This window comes from Capsella rubella, unplaced genomic scaffold (assembly GCF_000375325.1).
Source record: "Capsella rubella cultivar Monte Gargano unplaced genomic scaffold, Caprub1_0 scaffold_1, whole genome shotgun sequence".
Classification (NCBI taxonomy): Eukaryota; Viridiplantae; Streptophyta; class Magnoliopsida; order Brassicales; family Brassicaceae; genus Capsella; species Capsella rubella.
Genome location: NW_006238923.1, coordinates 9,114,287 through 9,136,319, shown reverse-complemented (window position 1 = coordinate 9,136,319; position 22,033 = coordinate 9,114,287). Strand labels below are relative to the sequence as shown.

The 22,033-nt window shown below is 34.9% G+C and overlaps 5 protein-coding genes, 1 non-coding gene and 1 pseudogene across 6 annotated transcripts; 6 read left to right on the top strand and 1 right to left on the bottom strand.

Annotated features, from left to right (window-relative positions):
- The first annotated feature begins 1,132 nt into the window (after nt 1-1,132).
- On the top strand, nt 1,133-1,206 carry TRNAV-CAC. The gene has a single exon. It is a non-coding gene; the product is annotated as a tRNA-Val (tRNA).
- Nucleotides 1,207-1,589: 383 nt separating this feature from the next.
- On the top strand, nt 1,590-2,861 carry LOC17896737 (putative clathrin assembly protein At1g25240). The gene has a single exon (XM_006305903.2). It carries the CDS (start codon nt 1,610-1,612, stop codon nt 2,747-2,749), a length of 1,140 nt encoding a protein of 379 aa, XP_006305965.2. The 5' UTR covers nt 1,590-1,609; the 3' UTR covers nt 2,750-2,861.
- A 3,735-nt stretch (nt 2,862-6,596) lies between these two features.
- LOC17897860 (protein indeterminate-domain 16) lies at nt 6,597-9,276 on the top strand. The gene is made up of 3 exons (XM_006304997.2): nt 6,597-7,043; nt 7,371-7,776; nt 8,470-9,276. The coding sequence occupies exons 1-3, from the start codon at nt 6,920-6,922 to the stop codon at nt 9,092-9,094; spliced, it is 1,155 nt and encodes a 384-aa protein (XP_006305059.1). The 5' UTR covers nt 6,597-6,919; the 3' UTR covers nt 9,095-9,276.
- Nucleotides 9,277-11,761: 2,485 nt separating this feature from the next.
- Nucleotides 11,762-13,699, bottom strand: LOC17900523 (mRNA turnover protein 4 homolog). Its single transcript, XM_006304113.2, has 8 exons — nt 13,566-13,699; nt 13,174-13,339; nt 12,927-13,017; nt 12,779-12,837; nt 12,587-12,647; nt 12,351-12,441; nt 12,174-12,250; nt 11,762-12,090 (listed from the first exon to the last, which is right to left on the bottom strand). The coding sequence occupies exons 1-8, from the start codon at nt 13,591-13,593 to the stop codon at nt 11,974-11,976; spliced, it is 690 nt and encodes a 229-aa protein (XP_006304175.1). The 5' UTR covers nt 13,594-13,699; the 3' UTR covers nt 11,762-11,973.
- A 2,303-nt stretch (nt 13,700-16,002) lies between these two features.
- LOC17899342 (WAT1-related protein At1g25270) lies at nt 16,003-18,922 on the top strand. Its single transcript, XM_006306489.2, has 8 exons — nt 16,003-16,112; nt 16,354-16,698; nt 16,861-16,923; nt 17,181-17,297; nt 17,497-17,755; nt 17,995-18,153; nt 18,267-18,418; nt 18,521-18,922. The coding sequence occupies exons 2-8, from the start codon at nt 16,535-16,537 to the stop codon at nt 18,684-18,686; spliced, it is 1,080 nt and encodes a 359-aa protein (XP_006306551.1). The 5' UTR covers nt 16,003-16,112; nt 16,354-16,534; the 3' UTR covers nt 18,687-18,922.
- A 532-nt stretch (nt 18,923-19,454) lies between these two features.
- LOC17900244 lies at nt 19,455-20,200 on the top strand. Its single transcript, XM_006304296.2, has 3 exons — nt 19,455-19,669; nt 19,754-19,804; nt 20,011-20,200. The coding sequence occupies exons 1-3, from the start codon at nt 19,528-19,530 to the stop codon at nt 20,040-20,042; spliced, it is 225 nt and encodes a 74-aa protein (XP_006304358.1). The 5' UTR covers nt 19,455-19,527; the 3' UTR covers nt 20,043-20,200.
- On the top strand, nt 19,513-21,850 carry LOC17899742 (annotated as a pseudogene).
- Nucleotides 21,851-22,033: the final 183 nt, after the last annotated feature.

Genomic DNA, 22,033 nt, shown 5'->3' with positions numbered 1-22,033 from the left:
CAATAAGAAGTAATTAAACATGATTAGCAAAAAATAGAAAATATTGGATCATATATGCAAGATCATTAAACAGAACTCTAAAACATGAAGCTCACATATATGACTAGTCCACTTTGTTTACCGTCAGCCGCCACCGTACATTAGGGGTCAAAGAATATGTTGTGTGGTCTAAACATGCGTGACATTGTCACATTGTGTTATGGAACCCGAATTGACGGCTGCATTTGATCAGAGGTCTCAGTGAAAATTACTACAAGTCCAAATTATATCTAAAATAGGCTACTACTATAGTTAGAAAACTTGGTTAGTACTTAAAATATATGGAATCAACTAAGACCTGACACGTTGACACGGATGACTAAACCTCCGGCCAAGAGGATCTCTCATATATTGATTCGTGTGCCAAAAAAGATTAAAGGTGAAAATAGCAATGGATCCGGTGACTTTTGGAATCATAGTTGGACTTATCATTCTCTTCGTCTGCATAGTTTGCTTCATCACCATTGAAGCCACTTGCATGCGCCGCTCTTCATCTAGATAAGATGTTTCTTTCTTGCTCAATCGTTTTTCTTTTCATCAAGCACACACACATTCATTTATTGATGATCCAAAATTTGCAGAATTTTTTTTTGGGTCAGTTAGAGAAATTGCTGAGGTGTGTGTGTGTCTATTCAGGCTCAATTATTGTTACTAATTTGATTGGAAAACGTCTTTTAAGTTTACAGTTTTGTAACCGGAGATCTCGTATTTTCTATCTTCAAATTTTGGTTAGAGTAATTTTCTAACGAATCTTTGGATGCATCTTGTTGTAACTTGTAAGGTGAGTTTTTGCATAACTTGTATGTAGTTATCGTCATATGAATATAATTACATGGGATAAATATCTCTATGGTAGTTGTTTGTGACAATACTACCTTGCATGTTTATTTTAAATTTTATCTTAAGAAGTTTATCATTTGAATTTTGTAATTGTGAATATGAAACTTTATACTTTTTTTTTTCTTTTCCTGCCAACCTCTTATTCTTTGAATCACAATTTCACGCACAGTACTTGATGTCGTTATGCGAAATCAGTATGCAGTGCTTTAGTTTTGCAAATGTAGTTAAATTAAGCTTCACCTTTAACAAAAAGGTCTGGGTGGTGTAGTCGGTTATCACGCTAGTCTCACACACTAGAGGTCCCCGGTTCGAACCCGGGCTCAGACACTTTTTATAAAAACGCTTGTACAGTCCGAAGACTTCTAGTCTTGTTGTAGAGACCGAGTACTTCTGAAATGTTGCTAGCTTCGGTTCTTGATCAGTATCATAACTCATAAGATAAGAAAAAATATAATAAGATGATGAAACGAAACCGTGTGTCTTTAGGCCAGCCGACGTGCCCAAAACTAAGCAAAAACGTGTCTTGATCACACGTGCCTGGTGCCAGCTTTCAATTTCTATACTTGTTTTAAAATCAAAAACAAACGAAAAACCGGTTACAACGGTCAAAAGCAAGGGTGGCAAAAGAATTAAAACTTAAAATAGGGACAACAAGGAAAGGCTTTGGTTTGAGAGAAAGAGATCAGAGAGGAAAGGGCAAAGAAGGAGGAGGAGGAGGAGGAGGAGGCTGATGATGAAGCTGTGGAAACGGGCTTCCGGTGCTCTCAAAGACCGGAAAAGCTTGTTTTCCATCGGCTTCTCCCGGAAAACCTCCTTCCGCAACCCTGACCTTGATTCCGCTATCATCCACGCTACCTCTCACGACGACTCATCTGTTGATTACCGCAATGCTCACCGTGTCTACAAATGGATCCGCTCCTCTCCCGCCAATATCAAGCCGCTTGTTCATGCCCTTTCCTCTAGGGTTAACCGCACAAGAAGCTGGATCGTTGCCTTGAAAGCCCTTATGCTTGTCCACGGTGTGCTTTGCTGCAAAGTCTCGTCCATTCAAGAGATTCGTCGCCTCCCTTTCGACCTCTCGGATTTCTCGGATGGCCATTCCCGTCCCAGCAAGACTTGGGGTTTCAATGCTTTTATTCGTGCCTACTTCTCGTTTCTTGACCAATACTCTTTCTTTATGTCCGAGCAAATGCGTCGCCGCCACAAGAAACCTCAGGTTGATTCGGTTAGCCAAGAGCTCGAAAGGATCCAGAAACTCCAGTCTCTTCTCCATATGCTGCTCCAAATCCGTCCAATGGCTGATAACATGAAGAGGACGCTAATCCTTGAAGCCATGGACTGCGTGGTGATTGAGATCTTCGACATTTATGGAAGAATCTGCAGCGCTATCGCCAAACTTCTCATAAAGATTCATCCAGCTGCTGGAAAAGCAGAAGCTGTGATGGCTCTTAAAATTGTAAAGAAGGCTACATCTCAAGGAGAAGACCTCGCGCTATACTTTGAGTTCTGCAAGGAATTCGGGGTCTCAAATGCGCACGAAATCCCTAAATTCGTTAGCATCCCAGAAGAAGACATTAAAGCAATCGAGAAAGTTATCAATGGAGTCGAAGAAGAGGAAGAGGAGACAAAGAAGGAGGAGATGGAAGTAGAGGAAGAGAAAGGTATCATATTAGTTGAGAGACCAGAGTTGCGAACAATCATAACCGATAAATGGGAAGTTTTTGAAGACGACTTGTGTTTCACAAGTAAGGAGATTACAGAAAATGATCAGCATAGAAAGTATAACGTGGATCCGAGTCCGCTGCCTCTTATAGTTATCGACGAGCCAGTTTACTTCACTCACACGTTACCAGATTTGATTACCTTCTAATTGCAATTTTTATCAGATTCATTATTATTTTTTTCGGTTTTCCTTTTGTGCTTTTTCTGCTATTTTGTTGAATATGTGGATGATAATAAACGTTAGACAAACATTAAGTTTTCTTATAAGATACCTTTTAGTACAACATATTTTTGATATGTTCATTAAGGCATTTGAGAATCCGTCTTTGAGATGTTAATATGTGCTAAGAGTGCATGAGTCCAATAGTTTTACCCGTTGAAACTGTTTAAAAGCTTATATATACAATACACTAGATGGTTGAAGTCCAACGTAACTAGTATATTTGGTTTACGCATGAAGATAGTTTTGTTAGGATTGGATCAACATACCATGCATAGTACTTTTTTTTTTACCATGCATAGTACTACTTTTCGTTAATTCAATTACGGTCAATATATTAGGTTTTAATGACATACTGAGATATTGGTAACATTTGCATTAAAATCCATACAACCACATCATCTAGTGCTAATATTGTTTACGGCGGGTAAGATTATGATCTATAGTATGAGCTCTATAAAGGACATAAGTCTGATGCTTCTTCTTCTTCTTCTTCTTCTTCTTCTTCTTCTTAAGTCTGATGATTATACATGTTCAGTCTATATATACTGATTCCACCTTTCCTTCTCACAAGTTATACCGACCAATCATATTCCCCTTAAATAGGACCATTTGGTTATCGCTTTTAACTTGTCCGTTATTAGGTTTTAATGTTACTTAAAAGTTTTTATTAAAAACAATTAATCTGTTTCTCATATACAACTTAATAATAGTTTTTTCTATACATATGTTTAAGTAAAAATAAATAAAATCGGCCAATGTTTAAGGGTATATATTTGCAGCGCCTCTTTTACCACTTTTGCATGGTGAGTATTTTAATGTCTTTTTTATTTGGTAGTAGAAAGTTAATCATTTTGATTTTGACTTCTTTGATATGAAATGTTTGTAAATTTGTAATGAAAGCAATAACGTAGATGACAAATCGCTATCGATCATAAGAAATGGTATGGCCAAACCAACGACTTTAAGAATGGATCATTATTTTTTTTTATAGTACTTTCTCACTAATAATTATAACCCCAACCAAAATTACTTTTAAAAAAGCATAAACCTTTATATAGATTTGTAAATGGTGAATAAAATAAAACTATAGGGCAAACAGACTAATTGGCTTCATCCGCGACTACCATTAACATCCAAAAATAGAAACATGGAGAGGGAGTGGATTTGGATTTGAGGATAATAGCATCGAGTAGAGAGTAGGGTTAAAGGGCTTTCCCGCCCATGTGGCCATGTGGTCATAAGATATGTAATGGCTTTCTATGTAGATTACGACGTAGAGACAATGTCAATTTTCTAAATTATATAGTAGTATCATTTAAATGCTTTGAACCTTTCTTTTTTTTTTTGTTACTTTATGGGTTGTCGATAAAACTTTTCACCTCCTCCATCGTTACTCCTTGAAAAGCAAAAAGCCGATGGGACCAAGTCCCATGTTATCATGACTCCTCTTCGTTAAGTATCGACTAAATTAGATACAACAATGCAATGATACCTTTTATTTTTGTGTACTTCTCTCATTTCTATTGATTGAAACAATTGGTACTCTTCTCATTTAATTAGAATAAATCATGATTGTATTAGTTTTACTTTATCGATCCAATGTTATTTTCCATATAGCAATATAGGTTTATATATGCATGCATGGCGGTCTCAAACTTTGTATAGACCAAGGTGTAAACTCTTGATTTTAATATATTGGTGTAATTTGTTTTTTTCAAATAATGAAATTTGCAAAAATAACTTTTTGATATTTTAGGTTTTAGCAAAGCGTATTTTATTGAATTGCAGGAGAAAAAAAACTTAACATATTTTTGTTCAAAACAAAAAAAAAAAAAAAAAAAAAAAAAAAACTTAACATATTCAAAACTGTAACCTTTTGGAATGGATCATGCTCACTAAAGTTCATCATATGGATACCATGTTTTAGATCATGATGATCTGTAACATCTGTTTGGGTTGCAGGTTCAAATAAAAATTGTTATTTGAGAATACTATAAACTTTTGACTATTCTCTAGAAATACTCTTGGTAAGCGCCAATAATTAAACACTTACAAAATAGACTTAATCCATAGGTTACGTTCTTATGAAGGTAAAAGATGGGAGGATCTCTTTTCTGGTAATTTTTTTTTTTGCTAATTAAAAAAGCTATTTGAAAAGAATGGCCTTGTTGTCAGCCACAACTCAACCTCAGGCTCTCAAATTAACCTCCAAACCAAATTAACTACAATATCCAATGGTGCTTGATAGCACAATTTTATTACAAATTTAAAACCTTCAACGTTATAAAATATCTAATGAACATGAGTAAAAATTATGTGGTCAACACCTTCTACACCCACCATATGATACTTAATTATAAGATCCTTTTCTAGGCCTTTCGATCAAATAAATACTAAGTACGAAAGAGAGAAATAAATACAATGTTAACTGGAGTATAGAAATAAAATCTTTGGGGCCAAACAAGAGTTAAAGCGAAGAGGAAGAGTCATATATGCCATAAGTTTCGTTTTGGATCCGTGTTCCACCATAGCAAGTAAGTAAGGACCGCGTTTATGGATCCGGTCGTTGTACACTTTTTACAAATTGGCTCTTTCGTGACACTAAAAGATCAGTCCAAGGGTCTTTCTTCTTCCTCTCCCGTTTAAAAAACAAATTTGTACTATAGATATGATGACACCACATTGAATGGATTCCGAGTTACGTTCCTCACCCACACAGGGACATGAGTTGATTATGTGCACACGACAACATACGTAATAATAAGTAATGATTTGTCCGACTTCCTAAACAAATATTCTTACCCCTTTATTTTTTACAGCAAATTCTTAACGGAGTCTAAAGTGCTCTAGTAACGATTTATTTATTTATATAGTAGTGTTGTAATTTCCTTTTCATTCCATATATATAGGATTCCTTTAATTGGGGTTTTAAAATTATTCATATATTGCTCATTTATAATTTGTCTGATCAAAATGAATATTATTGATCATACTTGCATGGATTTACACAGTGGCGGAGGTAAAGTATTAGTATAGAGGTCAATTGACCCTGGTGAATTTTTAAAATTTGATGAATAATTAAGAAAAAAATCAAATTGACCCTTGTAAAATAACATAATTGACCCTGTAAATTTTTTTTAATAACATAATTAAATTCCAATTTAATTTTTGACCCTCCTGAATTGAAATCCTAACTCCGCCACTGGATTTACAGAGATCAGATACTATATGAAAGATTATGAGATTTCAGCGCAAAACTAGTTGATAATGAGTATATTATATTAACACATGTCTATCTTTAAAATAAACTATATATTGTTAGACAAAGAAAGTGTGCATGTGTGTGTGAGTACTGAGTAGTACACAATTAACAAAATATCCAAATTAATAAGATCTCTTTTGGTTAATTTGTTTCTCCTTGCAAAAAATTAACGAGAGGTGGAGAATAATGTTTTTTCGTAGTATTGATAAATAATTTCCTATTATGGAGAAAAAAAATATCAGAGTGATATGAAATAATAATGACTTGTATTTGTTTTGTAGCGAAAGGGGATGTTCTTTTGTTTCTTGTCCAAAATATCTATGTGGGCTCTAAGTTTCAACCCCGTTTCCTTTAGGTCACATGATGATGTATATGTGTATGCATACATAGAGAGAAGATGATATGAGAGTGTATGTAAAGAAGAAGATTAAACAATCACAGACCATACAATGCACTTCTCCAGGTAAGGTGCGAGGTCAATGAATCAATTAACAAAAAGAAGAAAACTTTTTTCCAGGAAATATAAAAAGAGGATTATTGTAAAGGGGAAAAACAAAAGTTGATTTCAGAAAGCAAAACCCTTTGTTTCTCCCTCTTAACTCATCTCTCTTTCTTCCTCTATTAGTAAAGCTGAGACAGCACTATCCACCAAATAAAAGAGCTTAAAAATCTCTATTCTCTTCTTCACATGAAAAACAAAAGATTCCTCGATCTTGTTATTCTTTTTCAGTAGTCACACACACACATACAGTATAATTTAGTACACTTTCTCCAATACCACCACCACCACCACATCGTTTAAGAAAATACTAAAACCAAAAAGATATCATCCGATGATAGATTACGAGCAAAACAATGACCATAGGAACCTTCCTACTTCATCTTCCAACGATCTTCTTCTTGGCATCAATGGAGCCGCAGCCGCCAAGAGAAAACGAAGACCCGCAGGGACACCAGGTTTTTTTAATATATATTTCTTTATATATTACTGTTCATTAGGTTTTCAATAATTCATCTAAAGATTTGGTTTCCGATCATTAAGTTCTAAAATGTGTTCTTGATATTCCAAATGAGTTATCAAGATTGACAGAACTGTATTCAATACTAATATTTTAGATTGACTTTTTTTAATAACTCACATAAAAAAATTTGTGTGTTTTGGGATTCCAATAATTCAGCTAAAGATTTAATATATGAGTTTTTTTTTTCATATATTCCCAAATAGTTTTGATTTTCGAGAAATTTGAATAAAACATTCCAAATGGATTGTCCGTGTTATTACAGATCCAGATGCAGAGGTGGTATCTTTATCACCAAGAACGTTGCTAGAGTCAGATCGGTACGTGTGTGAGATCTGCAACCAAGGGTTTCAGAGGGATCAGAATCTACAGATGCATAGGAGAAGGCATAAAGTGCCATGGAAGCTTCTGAAGAGAGAGAAGAAGGACGAGGAAGTGAGGAAGAGAGTCTACGTGTGTCCTGAGCCGACGTGTCTCCACCACGACCCTTGCCACGCCCTTGGAGATCTGGTCGGAATCAAAAAGCACTTCCGCCGGAAACACAGTGTCCACAAGCAATGGGTTTGCGAGAGATGCTCCAAAGGCTATGCAGTTCAATCTGACTTCAAAGCCCATCTCAAGACTTGCGGCTCACGCGGTCACTCCTGCGACTGCGGCCGAGTTTTCTCCAGGTTCTTTCTTCATTATCATCATCTCTCACCCTTCGTTTTATTTGTATTACCTGTCTATATAGAATAAGCCCTAAATATTGTCTCTATGCTGATGATTTGATTTCTTGGCTTTCACATAGTTTGATTTTACTTTCTTGAGATTATATAAGGAAAATATTATAATTGGGAATTTGGAATCCTTAAATTAAACCAAAGAATGCTTTCTAGGATGGCGTATAATGTTGTCACATTACAGGTGTGCTCGTATATATGTATAGAAATATATTTTCTTTAATGAGCATATAGATTTGGACAGAGCCTACCAATAGAAGTTCAGTGCTTGACTGTTGCCAGATAAGTTTATTATACATAAATATAGTTTTTCATATGTGAGCACACATTGACCCATTATGAATTTCCATTACCAACACTTTTTGTTGTATTTTTTTAATATACACAAGCTAAAAAGTCTTATAATCACATAATCCCTTTCCAAAGATACCTAAATCCATAACTCAGTTTTATATTATTGCCTTCATCTTTTGATTACGTACGTACTCTATCAAACATACTCATTCCTCCTGTTTTAAACTCTATTTTTATTTTATCTTCATATAGTTTAGCCAGTACGCACTACTTTCAATTATTTAGGTCATCTAAACATACACTAATACGTAGCTCATTCTTGAGTCTTCTCTTGTTTTGTATTTTCAGGGTTGAGAGTTTCATAGAGCACCAAGATACTTGCACCATCCGGCATCCTTCCACCACCAACCACCGCCCTTTACAACAGCACACGCCCGGCACCGCGGCTCCAACAAGAACCATTTCGACCACAAGCTTTGGCCCTTTATTGCATGGTCTTCCACTATTAAGGCCACCACCACCATCCTATCAACATTCACAAGCTTTGCCGTACCCTTTCAATGCTTCATCAGCTCCATTTGAAAGCCTCGAACTCCAACTGTCAATAGGAATGGCAAGAACATCAGCACAAGCGAAGAGCACAGAAAAGGGAGAGACGAGTTTAAACAAGGAGAGACCGAACGAGGAAGCAAGAAAGGCAGAGAAAATGAGACAAGAAGCGAAGATGCAGATAGAGATGGCGGAAACAGATTTTGAGAAGGCAAAGAGAATAAGGAAAGAAGCAAAGGCGGAGCTTGAGAAGGCTCAAACTGTTAGAGAAGAAGCAATCAAGAGGATTAGTGCAACAATGATGGAGATAACTTGCCACTCTTGCAAGCATCTGTTTCAGCTGCCTGTTATGGCTGATGAGAGTACGTCCTCTCTTGTTATGAGTTACGTTTCCTCGGCGACAACTGAAGGGGAATGCGAGTGATCTCCAGTAACTCTTCATAAGACACCATATATGATCAAAACTCAAAAGAAACAAATAATTATTTCAAACGAAATGATGGTATTTAAGTGGTTAATACACCATTTTGTGGATCCATATATATTAGAGCAAAAAAACGCATCGTTCTCTATTGCCACAGAAGAATTCACATAATGACTGTAAATTTTGAGAATCATGCATTCGAATTTCGATTAAAATTCTTCCGGTTATTATATTTTTTCGTAATAATTGAGATTTTTTTTTTTGTTCCTTGATATAGCAATTTGTCTGGTTTTAGACTTTTAGGTAGCTTAACATTATCATTTGAGTTTTTTTTTTTCAGAAAAAGGAGGAAATGTTATACATGCATATGGTAGTTAATGGTGTGGGGTTGGTTGATTGGTTGGCGTAAGTTGTAACTTTTTTTATATGAAAGAAAGAAAGAAGCATAATGATAAGGTTTATAGAAAATGCTTTGTTCTCTCAGAACTAGTGGAGCATTCTATACAAAACAAAAATAATGAATGAGCATTGATTGAGGAAGGGAAGCATTAGTGTAATTTCCAATAAATTCGAGAGAAATAAAAATAAAAATGATAAGAGGTCATTTTTTTTTTTTTTTGTGTGTACAAGAATCTCAGGTGGAAATGATTGATGTACACCTAATAAAATATATGAAGATCACGAGTCGCTTCTTTCTCTTTCCCATCGTTACATTCTCGTCGTTGCATCTTAGTCTCAATCCGACCAAACAAGATATCATCTCTCTCACATTAAAACCGAATCTTACAATATGCCATTTGTGAAAAAAAAAAAAAAAATCAACAAAAAAAGTTACCCTATGGCTGTTGAATTAGAAAAGGTCACGTCCTAGGCTCTCTCAGCTTAAACAAGTATAAAGGAAAGAGATGTAGAAGAAAAGAGATTTTAATTTCTATATTCAGTTTGAAACAATCATTTTCTGTTTATGTACAAATTATTGCTAGCTAGGACTCAAGATGCATAGGACATAGAAATGAGAAATCTATGCATAACGCATTGTGATAAAACTATACAATGGAAATGAATCTTTGCATTGTTTTTTATTGACATAATATATATATCTGGTTTGCCCGCGATATTTAATTAGCTTTTGGAGATAGGATTTCTTGGAGAAGTTTCATAAACTATTCACGGATAACACATTAGGTTATAGGTCAATTGACCATGTCCATGTGATAACAAACATCTTATCTAAACAAGCAGTACTGTATTGCGATTGAAAAAATGGATTCTATCGTCCCTTCATAATTGATATCGTATAGGTAGGTTTCGAAGTTGTGAGCATAAGTGGTTAGCTCATTTTTTTTTTTTTTTGAGTTATTATATAACAAACGCCGTCTCTTTGGTTTAAAACTAGTACATAGACATATAGTACATCTAAAAAAACTATAGTCTATAGGAACTAACCAGAACAAATAGTTATATATCTTTCTTAGCAGAAATGTGAGAAAACCATGTGCTATAAAATGGGAGGAACAAATTCAAAGATGCCCACCCATCATGAAAAAGCCAAAATCAGTGTCAAAGTAGAGAGAGAGAGAGAGAGAGGGATATGTTGGTGAATACATATGTGTGTACATGTACACAGAAGAAATGCAATGATGTAAACACATAGGAGAGAGATACAAGAGGAGGAGGAGGAGGAGGAGTAAATGCAGAATTCAGAGCAGAAGTGGTTGTCGTTTCCTTTACAGGAAAAGGAACGACATGAATTTCAGTGCCAAAAAGATTGTTGAAATGGTGGTTAGGAGTCAGGCTTCTGTCTCTCTCACCCTGACCCCTTCACTCACTTCCATGATTATTTCCTTCTTCTTCTTCTCTCTCTCTCTCTCTCCTTCTTTTCACTTTTTCTTGACTCCTTTAAAAAGTCCCCACGCACACAGTCTCTCTCACGCTCTCATCTCATGTCACTTCTTGATCTTCTTGATTTTACAATCTTTAAAATATGTATGAAAAGAAAGAAGGGGAAGAAACAAATAATAAAGGGTTACTACTGTTATAAGCATGATATGAAGGACTTGTTTCATTTTTATAGACAACTTCGTAAACCCAATCAAAGGCCCATCCATGAACTAGGAGTACCTACAACGTTAGAAGTTTTCATTCGAAACCTTTGTGCCCATTTTTATATTCGGTTTGCTAAAAGCAAGTAAAACATTAAAAATGGTCGATACATCCAAGAAGAAATTATCAAAAGAGATGGAACAAGTACAAACTTTTGTGCGCAATAATTCTACTATACACAGGCGATTATTACATTGAGTCATTGATCATTTAATTTGGCCCCAACACCATCTACACACTGAGGCAATGTTGTGTTAATTTAAACCTCTTGAATATTTTTGCACACCCATTACAAATATTGTGTAGAAAATCTTAGTTTGTCATTCCAATTGGAATCTATACCGACCAATAAAAGCTGGGGATGGTTTCTTTCGTTACTCTAGTCTCTAGGTATAGTTTCACGTACTGGTATTACCAAAAGAGAAGGTTAGACTTTATCACATTCAGCAGAGGTTATCTTTAATGAATTCGTAGCATTTGAGTTCCACCCACTTCTGTGTACAATTAACTTTGAATGAAAAAAAGTATGCAAATTTTGAGTTAGAAATTAGATTATGCCACTGATTAAGGATGATAAGCTTTTAAAGATTAAATGTATAAATATAATTCAGTAACCAATACTAGAATATTAGAAATCTTAATGATAAGTTGATATTCTACAAACACGTAAAGCAACAAAACTTTGACATAAAACATTCGATTGCAAACACAGCGCCACAACATAGAAATCGATATGAAGAAACTTTAAAAGAGTTTTGAGTCAAGATTTTGGCTTTCTAAGAGGTCTCAACGTCTGAGAGATCCAAACCTTCTTGGTAAAGCTCAAAGTCAACGGGACTCCATCTGCAGATCAAGTTCAGCTTGAAAGTAGCCATCTTCTTTCCCAACAGACGCTGCAGAACCAAGTATAAGCAAATCTTTCCAGAAAACATACAAATATTAAGGAAAAGGTTTTCGAATACAGAAGTCTTATTACCAAAATGTGGGCTGATTGCGGAGAAAGGGGTTTTCCTTCTTCACAAACTACAAAGTCAGCAACCAACTCCACAGTACCTACATAATAAATCAGCAAAAGAAATAAAGTTTTGGGTTAAGATAAATAAGATTTTGTGTATGAGAGCGAAGAATAATATTAAGATGGTGAGTCGTAAACCTTTGTTTAGTCGAACAGGCATATTCAGCTTTCGAAGAAGCGGTTCCATCTCATGTGTGAACTGTTCTAGAGGGCCTTCCTCCAGTGCAACCTGTACCAATACAGCAATTAAGACAATGCAATGGGGAAAAAAGTTTTAAAAATAACAGAGAGAAGCAGAGGATGATCATAGGCAAGCTTGTTTATTGATCTAGAAGCAACAATATAGAGAGGTGGCACAAGTTCTGTTCACAAACCGTTTCTGCTGCCATGCTTCCGGTCCTTGAAAAGTCGGCATCCTCATAGGCATTAAATAAGCTGCAATACAAGCATAAAAAGCATAGCAAACAGTTAGAACAAAGAGACATGGATACAATTCAAGACCCTCACTGCAGTTTTCACCAAAGCAAAAGAAGGAAAAGAGAGAGGTTTCAAGGACAGATAGATACCTTTCCACCTCGTCCTTTGGCATATCAGTAACAAGAAGTCCAGCATTACCATTAATCAGCTGAAACAACATACCCCAACATATGTAAATCTAACTGAAAAAGGGAATTTAGTATAAAACAACCATTGTAAGAAGCAGAGTACACAAACCTTGGAGACATTGTAGATACCAGAACGGATTTCCGTAGAAGCATCACGACCAAGAGCAACCTGCATCACTTTGTTCGAACCAAGGAAGAACCTAGACAAATAAGAACCAAGTCAGTCAAATCACCAAAGTCACTATCAAACACTATAAATGTAAAAAGATGCTTATGTTTCAATAACTATCTCAAAAGTAAAAACCCATCTCTCCATCATTTACTCATAATTCAAACATCAACAAGAAGAAACTGACCTTCCATTGTGCTTAAACTGCTGTCTAAACTCGTTGAATTTGATATTTCTCATGTTTTCAAAAGAGAAAACATAGACAGATGAATATTTCTCAACAGCCTCTCTAATTCCATTTATAATACACTCCTTATGCTCTTTTCCTTTCTTCTTAGTCTTGGACAAAGTAACTGCAGCAAAAAAAAAAATCAACAACCACACTTTAGTTAACCACACAATAGAAAACTATGAACAATGATTAGAAAGTCCAACAAATTCAGAATTTTTTCAAAAAGGGTTCCTCTAAAAACCTAGCAAAACCCTAAAACCCTTGACGGCGGCTACAAAACTTACAAACAACGATGCAACGGTTCCGACAATGGAATCAGAAAGAGTAAAGGAAGAAAGAGTTGGAACCTGGTCTGTCTCTCTTTGATTTAGGCATAGCTAAAGTTTCAACTTTCAAATGTGTTTGTGTGTAAGTGAGAAGGAAACGGCTTTGTGTATCTTAAGCTCCTCCTCTCACTTTTTCTTCAGGATTCTTGAAACCCTCGTTCCCTTCTCTGCTTTAATTCGCCTCCCTTTTTTTTTTTTAAATCTGGACCCCTAAATTAACCCGACCCGGATCCGGCCCGTTTTAGGCCTTATAGTTATCAGAAATCTGGGCCGAAATTTGTTGTTATCCGAAGGTTGTTTGGAAGGATGATTTGGTTTAGTCGGTTAACCAACATACTTGATAGTCACTGTAATTTGGAAAAAAAAGTAATTTAAATTACAATGGATTATAATGTGAACTTAGCTTTATGTCAAAACAGAGTCTTAATCCGACCAAAAAAAAAAAATAGAGTCTTAAATGAAATTGATAGTTTTGTAGTTTTTCTGGTGATAAAATCGAAATGTATACATCATTATTCATTGCTATAGACAATACAGTAAAATTTATATAAATTAATAATGTTGAAACCAGAAAATTCTATTAATTTCCTAATTTGGTAAGTTTAAAAAAATATATACATCAAAAATAAAATAGAACCAATTACAACAAAAACAACAACCAACATGAATGAATAAAACAATACTCCTGAGTCCAAGCCTTTAAAAAGAAAAAAAAAACAAGTCGCATTGGCCATGGGGATTCGAGATTTAACATGCTTTCCTCCGGCCCTAGGAGATTAGTCTTTGGGCCTAGAAAACCTTTGTGATCACTCATGAGTTATCAAAAATAAAATAAAAATAAAACAATACTCCCTCTGTTTACAAAGAGTTTGACACAATTCACACAAATTTAAAAAACATTAAATTATACATATATGCCTCTATTTAATATGTGTTTAATCGTTCAATTAGTTTTAAATTAAGGGTTCAATAATTAGTTTAATCCATATTTTCAAGGAATAATTGTGAGTTTAGTACATTTTTGAAACTTAATTAGCAAAATAGTACAATCACTATTTATAATTGGCAAATTAGTCAGCTTTTACTATTCTCACTATTTGGAAGACATTAGAACCCCTTCAACTTTCTCATATTTACACAAATGCCATTAAACACATATTTTTCATTTATTTCTTTTTTCTTTTTAATTATATTCTCCCTTCAATCTAAAAACTAAAATAGTAGTCAATGAATTTTTTTTTTTACAAGTTTCAAATATATAAAAATCTATGTTTTTTTCTCTATTATATGATATGCATTTTGTTTGAAGATTTTATTTGATAATAACAAATAATTTTCATTAATTTTAGATATGTACAATTTACTAAGTGTACAGATCTAATCCGTACAACTTAAAACGTGTACATATGTACATCTGTACAACTTAATAAGTGTACAAATATTAGTTTACAAGTCGTAAACGATTGTACACGTATTTGTACAATAGGATATATGTACAAATACAATTGTACAGATCAAACTGTATATTTATTATATGTACAGAAAAATGTATGTATAAAAACTATATACAATGATATATGTATAGATATAATTGTATGTATATTGACTATTATATTGTATTATACATGTATTTGTACAATATGATATATATGTACAAATACAATTGTACAGATCAAACTGTACACAAATTATATGTACAAATGAATTGTACGGATGCCTTTTGTACATCTACCCTTTTGTAATTTACCACCACTACACTATACCCCACTTTCTCATCTATCTCACACATTATCTATCTTACATAGTGGACCCATTGTCTATTTATCCAATTTTGAATAGTAAATGTACTATATCACAAATTAAGTTTTGAAAATGTACTATAATGCTAATTTTCCCTATTTTCAATTAGTTTTTTTTTTACTTAGTTCAATTAATTTGCAGCAGGAATTATTTAATATGTGTTTAATAATTTTATGAAATTTTAATTAAAAGTTTGCAATTAAACGGTCGTAGCAAATTTGCAATTTATATTTGGAGATATTTTCGCTTTCATCATTATTAAAATATGTATGTGTCGATACTCGCTTTTCATTTTCGGATTTATCATCTTTAAAACAAGACGCAAGTCACATGATAGAGAGGTACTGTATATAGAAGAATGGAAGAGAGAATCCAAAACCAAAACTTCCAAATTTGGATTTTTACCAAGTGTTTATGGCTTTACGTACGCATGTTGCCTACTGACAATAACGAGTTAGGAGCCTCTAACTCTCTTTTTGGAGTTCTTGTGTGTGGCAAAAGCAATCGAAGGAAACCACAAAGCATGCTTAGCACGTGTCAACGTCAACCTAATATGTTACTTTTTATTTAAATCTTGTTTAAACTGATCAAATTTCTATATGTATTTTAATTAAAAGTTATTAGTAGTAGCACCGATGCATTGTCATTCTGGCTCAAATAGCAAAACGCATTACCATTCGTTTAAGATCTAATAAGAATGGTAAAAAGATGCTTTTGCAAAAAAGAAGAAGATTCTTTTCCAGTGAACGCTCTTGAAAGCTTGTGGAGGTAGTACTCCATTCACTAGAGCTAGCGATAATAAATAGTTTCTTCTTCTTCTTTTTGTTTTGCATTACGTCTTCACTTTGTATATATTCTGTTTTTCCCTTTGATCATGTATATACATTTCAACACGTAATCTCTTTTGTTTTGCTACTTAAGTCACTGGTTTCTATAAACATGTATTTTGAATCTCACATCTTCTAACATCCATCACTTATCTTGTTGACGGTCATCTCTACAATTGAAGTGGAGCACAATGAAAAAGGTATAGAGGTAGGATTAAAGACGAAAACATCTTGGCTGGATAAATAAGGCTGGTCATCATGGGCTCAGGAGCACTGAATGATAGTTAATGGTAGAAGAGTTATAGCTAGAGTGGGCATATCAAAGTAAAAACCAGAAAATTGTGGGGCGTGTTAGATAGAGAAATGAAGGGTACAGTCGCAATGGTGGCGGTTCAGTTTATGTTCGCAGGAATGTTCATCTTGTTTAAGGTAACGGCCAATGATGGTACGAACCTCAAAATCCTTGTGGCTTATCGTCTCTCCTTCGCTACTCTTTTCATGTTTCCTCTCGCTCTCATCTTCCAAAGGTCAGATTTAACATAATTAGGACAAGTAAACACATTCAAATGACCTTATTGAATATATTACCAACTTAACCAAGTCATTTGTGTGAATTCATATTGATTTAATATTCAATGTTATATATTTTAATTATAGTGTTTTTGTTTTTGATTCCACGTGATCATCAGGAAGAAGCGGCCAGAATTCACTTGGAGGCTGCTCTTACTAGCATCTCTTTCGGGGTTGCTCGGGTACTCTTAAACTAGTACAGTAATACACTTTTTAGCTGAAGTTTTGGGATTTTTATTTATTTATTTTTGTATGGCAAGAGAATATAGTGAAATAAAATAAATTAAAAATCCATAGATAAAACAGTGTTACAGTGTGTATATGTTAATGAATGAGGATGGTTGGGATTGCCAAATTGCATGCAACTAAGCATTTGAACTTAGAGCACCCATGGAATTATTTGCATGGCAATAATTTCAGGTTTATGACTACTTTGCAGAGCGGCGATACCAAATATTCTCTATTTGCCGGGTCTGGTTAGGACATCAGCCACCTTTTCAGCTGCGACCAGCATAATTGGCCCGGTGATCACCTTGGTATTGGGTTTGGTTTTTAGGTTAGACACATAAAACTTTAATTCATCAATTTTTCAAGTGTTACAATCTATTCCCTTCATTAATGCTTAACCAAATTGCAAACTTCTTCCATTGATCAAAGCTTTGAATATTTTCCTGCTGATGATGACTTAAAAGTCTAAATGGTACATCTAATTCTTATTTAACATCGGTTCGGTTCGATTTGTCGTTGGCCAACAGGATGGAGACTCTACGGCTGGGAACAAACGAAGGGAGGGCTAAGCTGGTGGGAACGCTTCTTGGTGCCGGTGGAGTCCTTGTGTTTATATTCTATAAAGGTCTTGAGATTCATATCTGGTCAACACACGTTGACTTACTAAAAAACTCGGATACTGGTCAATTATATAGCCGAGCCGCTACGAACCACCACATCTCGATCCCAGGGGTTCTTATGGTTCTTGGCTGTAACGTTTCCACCTCACTTTGGTTACTATTGCAGGCAAGTGCTACTACTACAAAAAAAAAAGAAAAACATAAGTGATTCATGTTTATACATAACTAATATTCAAATATAAACTAAAATATAATTGACAAAATTGTAAATTTTGCTAAGAAGAATTGAGAAATAAATAGTGTAATGTAGAAGAGATAGTCGGAAAAAAAAATAGAGCTACTAATTGAAAATATGTTTTGAACGTTGATAAGATCGAAAAGACAAGGCAAAATCTTGGTTTACAGGCAAAAATAGGCAAGGAGCTTGGAGGACTTTATTGGAACACAAGTCTGATGAATGCGGTGGGAAGTTTTGTGTGTGTGATTGTAGCTCTTTGTTCGGATAGCGACTGGAAGCAATGGCGATTAGGATGGAACATTACCCTCGTAGCTACGCTTTATTCGGTATAAACAATCTAAAATCTGATAAATTAAGGATCGGTTATAGATGCACCTAATAATGACCTATATACGTAAATGTGTCGCACGTTTATATTTTTACTGTCCGTTATGTGTAGGGAATCGTGGTTTCCGGACTGGTCGTGCCTCTGGTTGCATGGTGCATCGCAACAAAAGGACCCTTATTTGTTACGGTGTTTAGCCCTATACGGCTTGTTATCGTAGCCCTGATCGGATCATTTGCTTTAGAGGAAACGCTTCATTTGGGAAGGTATAGCAAACTCGATCATGTCACCACTAAACTATTTTTTTGTAAGTGATATAATTAATGTGAATCTTATTCACTTTAAAATTTTCTTTGCTAAAATTACAGTATAATCGGTGCCATTATAATGGTGGGAGGAGTATACCTAGTGGTATGGTGTAAAATGAAGGAAAAGAAGAAAAGGACTACGGTATCCGACCATACTGTAACAAATAAGAATGCCAAAGAAATGAACCTGGGTAGTCTACCAGCTATAAATAGAGATGTCCCTTGAATCAACCATATGTGTTACATCATCATATATAATTTGAGTCTACCAATAGAAGCAGAGTATAAAAATATGATCGATACGTGAATATCCATCCATATGATTGCGTGAATTGGTGTTAAGTCAGCCATTGTAGTATCTCTTTTCATTTTTCTGCGTGACTTCAATTTTAAAACACAATTACAACTTGATACGTATTATTATACCCCTAAAGTGCTATTTTATATTTCTAGCTTGTTTCATTGTTTGATTCGCAAACTCGTCGTAATAAATTATGGCAACTAGTTCTCCACAACCTTACATCTCATATTTTATGTTTTTTGAAGTGATTAATTAGTCTTCACATATGTGGTTCTCATCTACTGTTTTGGTACTTTTTTCTTTGGCTCGAGGTTGGAACTCAACATCAAATGTTTCAATGTTACAGTTGCATGTGCTAAGTAACTATATTACTTAAATTGGATTTAGATGTGCTTTCCGTGCGATGTATATATAGAATAGTGTAGACTCTGACTATGTCTAAGTAAACAAGTTTAACAAAAGGAAAAAAATGAGTGCATGACCTAATGGCATAACCATTAACTAGTCCACCGTTGTTGGCTAGTTGCCATAAAAGTTATTAGTCCACCGTCGAAGAAAGAAAGAGTAGTAAGCAATTTTTGAAGTAAACAATAAAAGGGATAGATAACGTTGGGAGAGGAATCATGACACGTGAACTTGCACTATCGGTCAAACCTGGCAACGGGGACATTTCTTTAAATACCCACAAAATATCACTTTTGTAAGAGAGAGTAGGAAAAAACAAAAACAAAGAAGATCTAAGAAAGAAAGAAAAAAAAAAGAGAGAATGATGAAGAAGCAAGTGACAATAGTGGTGGCTCTTATGATTATGATGGCTTTATCTTCCAACTTGGATATGGTCGCTGAGGCTCAATTAGGCCCCGGAGACTGCTATGACGGTTGCTCCACCGCCTGCGTCCAACGTGACCGTGAGTACTATCTCTCTTCTTTATTAATTTACCCACCAAAAAGATTTCTCTATCCATTTGTATAAATCATTCTCTTTTCTTCAGCGAGAAAGACGTCCCGGTGCGATCAAAAGTGCTCCATTCGTTGCGGCCCAGGTAAAATTATGAAAACCGGATCCATACCGGACCGGTCTGTGATACATTTGTCTAATTTGTAGCAACCCTGATTAACCGGTCGGCTAAGGTTGTAGAAAATTTTTTTTTTCTTCACATATGATCGGAATTTCTGATCTGTCATAGTATGGAACCAAGAGGGGGGGAATTGGAACTGATGTTGATGTACTTTGTGTCTGTGATTGCAGATGCTGTCAAGGCAAGAGAGACTGGTGTTTAAAACTCTTATATTTTACTAAGATCCCAATAAATTAAATTATGTTGTAATCGCATTCTTATAATACACGTATCTCTCCAAAACATATTCTGTAACAGTGATATAGTTATTGTAAGTTTGTTACCAATAATAAATAAACAGCAACAATGGTTGATCATATACTATTCCGGTTTGTATTAACTTTGAATCGTTTTGAGAACCGGATCAGCCGGTCTAACTGAGATCTAATCAATTTGTCATGTTTCCTTGCAACTACTAAAAACTGGCTAACTCACATGCCTCTTTCACATCAAAAACTCTCCTGGCTAGGTGCTAACTCACACGTCTTGTCTTCTATTTCTTCGATCGATCCAGTTCTAGGGTATGCCAAGCAAATACATGCTCATGGACATGGCCCATTCCCAAATTTGATATATCACTCCAACATAAAGGCCTAGAAATGTTTTACTTGTATTGAAGGATTCCACATTGTGGAACACAGTTAATTTACGAGATTGAAATTAAGGTAGACTGTGTTTGGATGCTTTTTGCTGCAATAACTAAGCAACACTGTAATACACTACCTTAGTAAAACAACAAGTAGGCTATTATCAATATAAAAAGGAAAAAAAAAAAAAGTAGGGAGCAATATAGTGACAGCTATTACGCGATTTATATATCAAATAAAGACTATCATTGGATAAAAGTTAATTTTTTTTTGTTAATATACATAGGATTGCATGTCTATCTCATAATGAATTTTTATACGTTATACGTCGGTGATCTATTTTTCACTTAGATTCAATGTAATAGGGTTTGGATATATAAAAGGATAGGAAATGTAGGGAGATAAATCATGACGCGTGTACATATGGACAAGTAGTCAAACATGGCAACATTGCCTCTTTTTTTTTTTTTCTTCTTTCGTAGATCTTTTATAAAACCCAAAAACAGATCGCCCTTGACTAGAGGGAGAAGGCCAAAAACAAAGAAGACCTAAGAGATAACGAAAGAGAAAATCCGGGAGTGATCGAGAGAATGATGAAGAAGCAAGTGACGGTAGTGGCTACACTTCTGATTCTGGTGGCTTTGTTTTCCAACATGGATATGGTGGCGGAGGCTAAGTTAGGCCCCAAACCATTTAGAAAGCTAGACGCAGTCAACTGCTACGACGCTTGCACCACTGGCTGTGTCAATCCCGACAGTGAGTAGTACTCCCTTCTTACTTAATCATCCTTAGCTTCCATGTACACATCCGTTTTAATATTCTCTCTTTTAATACAGATAAAAAGCTGATTCGATGTCACCACAAATGCTACGTTCGGTGTGGCGGTACAGGTAACAATATTAATTTGTCTAGTAGAATAGATTAATGAAACCTGATCTTGAATTTTGTATGGATGAAACTTAATACCATATGTTTATCTGCTAGAACCGGATCATGAGTTGTGGAACGATGAGATGCTTTTGTAACTCTATGGAAACCAAAAGGGCACTCGGAACTGATCATGTTGATGTACTTTTTGTAATTGCAGGAGGTGAAAAGACAAAAGAGACTCGTGCTTAAACTTCATATTCACTACGATCCATTTCATATAGTTATGTTGTAACCAACAACAACAACTATATATGGCTAGATAATAATATGCGGTATGCGCAAAACTATGATTAATATTGGAATATATAGATTCTTAAAAAAAGAATCTATACTATTAAAAGAAAAGTTTCTACATAATACAAACTTTTGAACGGGTAGCATGACAATGATCATGATGCCATACCGTCGATATAGTTTGTAATCACCCATAAATAAAACAGTGCATTATTGGTAATTGATGCCTATACAATCGACAGCAGGTAGCAAAATATTCATAATGCCACATGGGCATTTACAAGAGATGAATCATGATATAGCAAAATGTATGCGTGTCATTTCGATCTCTATCAATAAAAGTGGGTTGCATACACACTTGTAACAAGTTACTAAATAGAAAGCACGAGGACTTATATGTTCT

Excerpts from the sequence above, each read along its gene's own strand:
- LOC17896737 (XM_006305903.2), top strand. The coding sequence starts at position 1,610 with ATGATGAAGCTGTGGAAACGGGCTTCCGGTGCTCTCAAAGACCGGAAA.
- LOC17897860 (XM_006304997.2), top strand. The coding sequence starts at position 6,920 with ATGATAGATTACGAGCAAAACAATGACCATAGGAACCTTCCTACTTCA. Across the intron at positions 7,044-7,370 it reads AAGACCCGCAGGGACACCAG|ATCCAGATGCAGAGGTGGTA; the intron begins GTTTTTTTAATA and ends GTGTTATTACAG. Across the intron at positions 7,777-8,469 it reads TGCGGCCGAGTTTTCTCCAG|GGTTGAGAGTTTCATAGAGC; the intron begins GTTCTTTCTTCA and ends TTGTATTTTCAG.
- LOC17900523 (XM_006304113.2), bottom strand. The coding sequence starts at position 13,593 with ATGCCTAAATCAAAGAGAGACAGACCAG. Across the intron at positions 13,018-13,173 it reads CAGTTTAAGCACAATGGAAG|GTTCTTCCTTGGTTCGAACA; the intron begins GTCAGTTTCTTC and ends TTATTTGTCTAG. Across the intron at positions 12,838-12,926 it reads GTATCTACAATGTCTCCAAG|CTGATTAATGGTAATGCTGG; the intron begins GTTTGTGTACTC and ends ATGTTGTTTCAG.
- LOC17899342 (XM_006306489.2), top strand. The coding sequence starts at position 16,535 with ATGAAGGGTACAGTCGCAATGGTGGCGGTTCAGTTTATGTTCGCAGGA. Across the intron at positions 17,756-17,994 it reads CACTTTGGTTACTATTGCAG|GCAAAAATAGGCAAGGAGCT; the intron begins GCAAGTGCTACT and ends CTTGGTTTACAG. Across the intron at positions 18,419-18,520 it reads GAAACGCTTCATTTGGGAAG|TATAATCGGTGCCATTATAA; the intron begins GTATAGCAAACT and ends CTAAAATTACAG.
- LOC17900244 (XM_006304296.2), top strand. The coding sequence starts at position 19,528 with ATGATGAAGAAGCAAGTGACAATAGTGGTGGCTCTTATGATTATGATG. Across the intron at positions 19,670-19,753 it reads CGCCTGCGTCCAACGTGACC|CGAGAAAGACGTCCCGGTGC; the intron begins GTGAGTACTATC and ends TCTTTTCTTCAG. Across the intron at positions 19,805-20,010 it reads CTCCATTCGTTGCGGCCCAG|ATGCTGTCAAGGCAAGAGAG; the intron begins GTAAAATTATGA and ends CTGTGATTGCAG.